Source organism: Vombatus ursinus, unplaced genomic scaffold, assembly GCF_900497805.2.
Source record: "Vombatus ursinus unplaced genomic scaffold, bare-nosed wombat genome assembly UNPS02014158.1, whole genome shotgun sequence".
Taxonomy (NCBI): domain Eukaryota; kingdom Metazoa; phylum Chordata; class Mammalia; order Diprotodontia; family Vombatidae; genus Vombatus; species Vombatus ursinus.
Window position 1 is genome coordinate 1,121,360 of NW_020953936.1, and position 6,000 is coordinate 1,127,359.

Sequence of the window (6,000 nt, forward strand, 5' to 3'; positions counted from 1 at the left end):
CCAGAAAATGGGGGATGATAATACTTGCTTAATAAACCTTAAAATATTACATAAATTTGAGTTACATTAGGTGATAAAGTCAAACCATTTTATAAAAAAAACTGCAGTTTTTCATAGTTTATTTCTAGTTTATTCTATTTTGCTTTTAATTTTAAATACTTTAGTTCTACAGCTTCTGCTCTGCAGAAACACTGCTCTGTTGTTTATAGCTCAACTCAAAAGCTACCTTAGGGAGCTTTCTTGGATCCCCCCACCTGAAAGTCAGCTGCCCTTCCTCTGAAGGACTTTTTTACTTCTCATGTATACTTGGCAAAGGAAACACTGGTATAGGTAGGGTCTGGGGAAAATAATGAATAGGTCAGTTAGATGGAAGTGTAGGGTTATTGAAAGGGGGTAGGATGGGTTAAAACTAGAAAAGTAGGTAGAAACTATACTTTATGTAGGGCCTTGAATATATGGCTAAGGAATTTGGATTTTATGCCAGAGATAATAGGGAACCATTGAAAACTTTTGAGCAATGAAGTGACATGATGAGGGTTGTGTATTGGGAAGGTTAATTTTACATAAGAATATGGGATAAATTGGACTAAGAGAAACTGAATTAGAACTTTAGAGGTTCAGTCATAAATGTAGATAAAGCATTCACACACTTTCAGTGTAAATTGATTGCAAAACATGATTTGATTTACATAAGTTCTATTTACACCTTTTGCAACTCAACTGTTGCTTAAAATATTATATATTAGTCCAAAATGAACACTGTAATAGCAAACACTAGGAATACATGCCAGGTCAAATAGTGTCATAAATATTGCTTGAAATTTTTTTTTAACCTGATCACAAAGTGAGTTCACCAATCTTCCAATGAATGATGGTGAGGTTTTTTTTTTTGTCTGAAGCTAAGTGGATCCTTAGAAAAGGACCATTCTCATTATGTGTTGTGATAAACATAACCTTTTTGTGGGGAAAAGTTAAAAAAAAATCCTACTAAGCGGTCAGTAATATCCTAATATGCAAAGGACAGCTATTTACAAAGCAACAAGACAAAATGGCTTTTCATACACTTGATTCCATAGTAAATGTGGCATAACATTTAAAGTTAACTCCACTGAAAGATTTGTTTGGGTAAAACCAGAAGACTGTATGAGAATAGCGTGGTATGTGGTTATATTTTAAAAAAAATGCAAAAAATAAACCCACCAGTACAGTGTAAAAGAAGCTATTTTATTTGGAGAAAGGCAGAATTCTAGTAAAGCTTTTTTTTTTTTAATTCCTCCTTATTATCCTCATTCAGTTTCCAGCAGAAGTCCCAGTCACACTTTGTGAATAATAACCATGTTGGCTTGAAACTGTACACCTTAATACATTACTTGATGTGAAATGATTGTCTGTTTTATCCATTAGCCTCATAAAGGCTCAGAATTGTCTTATATGTCATCCAGACTATTCATGGCTTCCCTATTAACTACTTTCTTATCTTGTTTTTCACAGCTATACACTGAAGTGTCAAACACAGTCAGATTTTGGCAAAGTGACAATGCAGTTTGAGCTAGAAGTATGCCAACTTAGCAAACCTGAGGTGGTGGGTATCAGGAGGCAAAGGCTTAAGGGTGATGCTTGGGTTTACAAGAGATTAGTTGAAGACATCCTTTCTAGCTGCAAGGTGTAATTGATGCATGGTTTGTATAGCCTGTGGGCTAAATGTGGATGTTAGACTACTCCATTGAGAACATGGCTTAATCAGTTCGAATTTTAGTCCATTGGAACCAAAAATGTATCCAAAAAGGACTACTGTAAGAACCAATGTCTTTTTCTTTTTAAACATAAGACATTTTATATATGAATTTAAGGCAATCCCATCTGTTGTTATACATTACTGTCTTTTTTAATCATGTACCTTTGCATATTAATAACTGTTGACTTTCTTATTTTCACTTCCTTTTGTGAATGTGAGCTTGTAACTTTGCCTTTGATGTGCAGTTTCTTTCTGTAATAAAATAACTTAATGAATAAAGCATATAGTTCTTTTTTTGTACTTGAGATTATCATCTGAATAAAACATTGAATGTCTTTCTAACTCTTAAGTAAAGACCATGTTTGGTATGTTTTATCAGTTATCAAGTATGCCTTTGGCAGAAAAACAGATAAGAATTAATTTGCATAATTTTTTCCTATATCTGTTCTAAGTAGGATTTATGGAGATCATTAACTAAGTCACAGCTGTGGTTATCAGACTTAAACAACATGCTCAATATGTTGAATAAAATAGAATTGTCATCAATAAATATGTTAAGTCTACAATTGTACTGTTTGAACTATGAATTTACATATTATATTACAATATGATAATCTCCCTAAATCTTACCACAGGGCCTTACACATAGTAGGTACATAATAAGGCTTGTAGGAATGAATAAATATTTGACTAACCTTTATATTTATGTTTAACTTTAATATTGGCCTTGAAGGTTAGCACTAGAATTACACTGGTATAGCTTTTACTGGACTGAACTGTCTGAAGAATGAGTAGCTACTTTTCCTAAGCAATAGAGAACATTTCATTATACTAATTTCCTTTTCAACTGAGTTTTTTCACTTTCAGTTAACTGCAGGATCATTATGAGTTTAGAATCACCATTATTAGAGGTTCTGCTACCGTAACCGCATGATTGCATTACTATTCCATTGATCTCCGTGGTGAGGTGGACCATTTGTGGGAGGAGATGAGCAAGAGTCATACAGGATGAGAAGGCCTGGATGGGTCCAGATCTGCATCCTTGAAAGGAGTAGCCGTATCGAGGAGATCACAGATCCATGGAAACACTGAAGTAATTTGAAAAGCATCATGGGATGTTCCAGAATAGAGTCAGGAGGGATTGGGTCCAGATCCCTCCTGTATCTCTTGCTGTTCCTCCATGATCATTGCACCTCTTCACAATCCTCAACATCAACAAAAACAAAAGCCTTTTTAAAGAACAAAATGCATCCAGCCTGGCCTAGTCATTTTAGTCAGTAACTTCTTTTTAGCTAAAACTTAATTCTGCAAGTAAAGGGAGGAAATGTGTGGGAATATTTATTTTAGAATAGGGTTGTTGTTAATCTGTTTTTTGCTTCTTGGGTTGCTTCCCCCAGTGCTTTAACTTAAAAGAAGACTTAAAATTCATATTCCTTATCTGTTTGTAAATATTGCTAGTTGTTTAGATTACTTTGTGGACTGACTTATGTAGCTTATGTTAATATGTACCTGATAAGTAGCTTTAAATTGAACCCATCCTCTTGTGTCTGCAGAATCCTTTTTTTGAGAGCCAAAAAGATAGTAGCAACCCTCAGGAATCCTAGCTCAAACTATAATCTGGGTTTTCGTGTTTGGTTTTTGCCTTAATTGGGATCATTGGATTCAGCTGGGGTAGCAGTTGAGCTTAGCTCTTATCAGTGAGTTTAGAAGACATCCCAACCTTTGTCAGGCATTTAGAGCACTACTTGAAAATCACTATTGCTTTCTCATCTTCGGGTAAGTAGATGTAAGTCTGTTACAGTTTCTGTATTCATAGTATTTCCAGAATGTAGAAAATTATTACCTACCAGGAACACATGGTAGGTAAAACCAAATGTTTACTCAAGGGTACAATGAATATTGATTATCAGTAGAAGCTTGTCTCCAGTGTGTTGGTAACTGGTTAATAGTATAATTAATATGTGTCTTTCCTCCTTAAAATATGTATGCAAGAAATCATTTAGTAGCCAACTTTTGGGCACCGACTCTGTTGGGGTAGAGGCAAGGAAAAGGATTATATAGAAGTGAGTTGTTAATAAGACATTGAATTGAGAGAAAACAGAGATTTTAAGTGTAACACCATCATTTCCAGGAATTTGACGAAGAACAGTTGACCAAAGATTGGGGAGAATCTGGAAGGAGTGCCATAGGACTTTTCTCAGACAGAGTGACCTCTTGAAGACAAAAAAGGAAGGATACCTCAAGAATGACAGATTGGAAGAAATACTTGTGGAGTGGAGACAGGGAGGAGTGGGGTCCACAATACAGCATTGTTGTTGTTTGTCCTTCATTCTCGAAGAGCACTGATGACATCAGGAGGGTGATGTCTTGTCTTGTAAGTGAATTGGATTTAAGTGAGGCCTTGTTGTGCCAAATTATCAGCCTCACTCTCTCCTCCAGAGTCCTGGGAGTCCTAAGTGAAGTCCCATGTCCTGGGAGATATAAGTCAAGATGAGTGGTAATGGCCCAGGATACAGTGGGAGACCTTGGCCTTTTTAAGCCAAGGTCTTTCCCAGGTCTCAGTTTGTCTGAGATAATGTCTATTCATTGGTTAAAAAGGCTAGATAAAAATTGGGGCAAAAGATGGCCTAGTTTGCCTTCCTAAAAGAATCAGTCTGGGAGGGGAAGACCCTCAGAGTTTTTGTCTGGAACACAATCTATTTGTACTACCTTGATCAAAGCCCAAAAAAAGAGCGAGTCTTGGACAAGTATCTGTTATTGGCCAATCAGTGAAAGCCAGAGTGATTTGGGTTTAAAGGCATAGTCAAGTAGCTCCATTTGAATCACAATGGGCTTTTTCAAAGACTGTTTTTATATTTTTATATTCAAATATACATTTTATATATATTCATGTGAATATATAATATATATTTTGTATTCAATATATATTTTATTTATTTTTATATTCAAAGACTGCTATATAAATCATAAACAAAACTACAAGAGACAAAAGAATTTGTCTCTACTTTTTGAAAAAATAATGATAGAATAAATAAGGAAGAAAAAAATCTAGCCCTTAAGTCCCAAGATATCTTGTGAAGTATGAGCCATCAAAATTTATATTTTTTCAGACAGAGACAGAGCATCCACATGTAAGGGTGTGACTTCTTATGTGGACAGAGAGACAGGAGGAGGAGGAGAATGAGAAGAAATAGCAGCTTTGCCCAACTTAAACTGGCCAATTGGGTCCCCAGGGGGCAGCTACTACTACTGATTTCTTTGTTCTGGAAGAGGACTAGTGACATCAGGAGGGTGATGTCTTCATTTTCCAGTGAATTGGATTTAAGTGAGGCAGGGCTGCCCAAAGTTGTCAGCCTCACTCTCTCCTCCAGAGTCTTTGGAGTCCAGTGGCAAGACATAGGTCAAAATGTCCCAGAATATAGCACATGGAGCTAAGAAAGAAACCTTTGAGATGGAGAGAAAAAGGAACACAATATGGCCGAGTTGAAGAATTTTGTGGGGAGCTTGGGAGCTTATAGTCCTAGTCTTTTTTTGTGGTCCTATAAAAGATGAGGCTATCGAGCAGTATCCATTTAGTGCCCCTTGTCCTGTATTCTCCAGTTTTTTACCCAAAACTTTAACACCTTATTCAACAGGAAAAAAAATGTCCAAGGAAAAAAGAGTAGACCTTACCCCAGTGACTCAATCAGTGCAGTTGTCAATCTTGGCTGTACTCTGCAATAGTTCCTTCAAGAAGCACCTTACCAGATTTTGAATTAAGGGGCCTATAATTTTTAGGCAGGTTTATATTAGATTTTTAAAAGGAAATTTAAATTATTTTATTTTTTTAATTAAAAACCTATTTTCTCTCCCTCCAGTGGAAAAAAAGAAAAAATGTAGAAAATACATATAGTTGAGCAAAACTAGTTTTACACAGAAATAACTTAGTTTGGTAGATTTAAAAAAATTAAATATCCAGTGCTTTGGTAGGTTGCTGGTGACAGGTGCTGGTGAGCTAGTATTGCTAGTGGGCAAAATGAGCTGTCAGACGTTTTATACCTGGATGCAATTCAATTCAACAAGCTAAGATTAAATACCTATAATGGCCAGGCACTGTGCTAAGTGCTTTTTCTAAATACCTTATTTGATCCTCCCAACTCTGAGGTAGGTGCTGATATCTCTATTTTTCTGTTGAGGAAACTAAGGAGGACCAAGATTAAGTGACTTGCTTAGAGTCACATAGCTAGTCAGTGTCTGAGGCTGGTGTTGAACTCAGGTCTTCCTGA

General features: G+C 36.0%; 1 protein-coding gene across 2 annotated transcripts in view; it reads left to right on the forward strand.

Moving 5' to 3' along the window:
- The window catches only part of MELK (maternal embryonic leucine zipper kinase), a 104,949-nt gene extending 102,966 nt beyond the window's left edge, over positions 1-1,983 (forward strand). For both annotated transcript variants that reach the window (XM_027859072.1, XM_027859071.1), the window contains one exon: positions 1,492-1,983. In XM_027859072.1, coding sequence (XP_027714873.1) covers positions 1,492-1,669 — 178 coding nt within the window. In that variant the 3' untranslated portion in view covers positions 1,670-1,983. The remainder of the gene's footprint in view (positions 1-1,491) is intronic.
- The last annotated feature ends 4,017 nt before the right edge of the window (positions 1,984-6,000 follow it).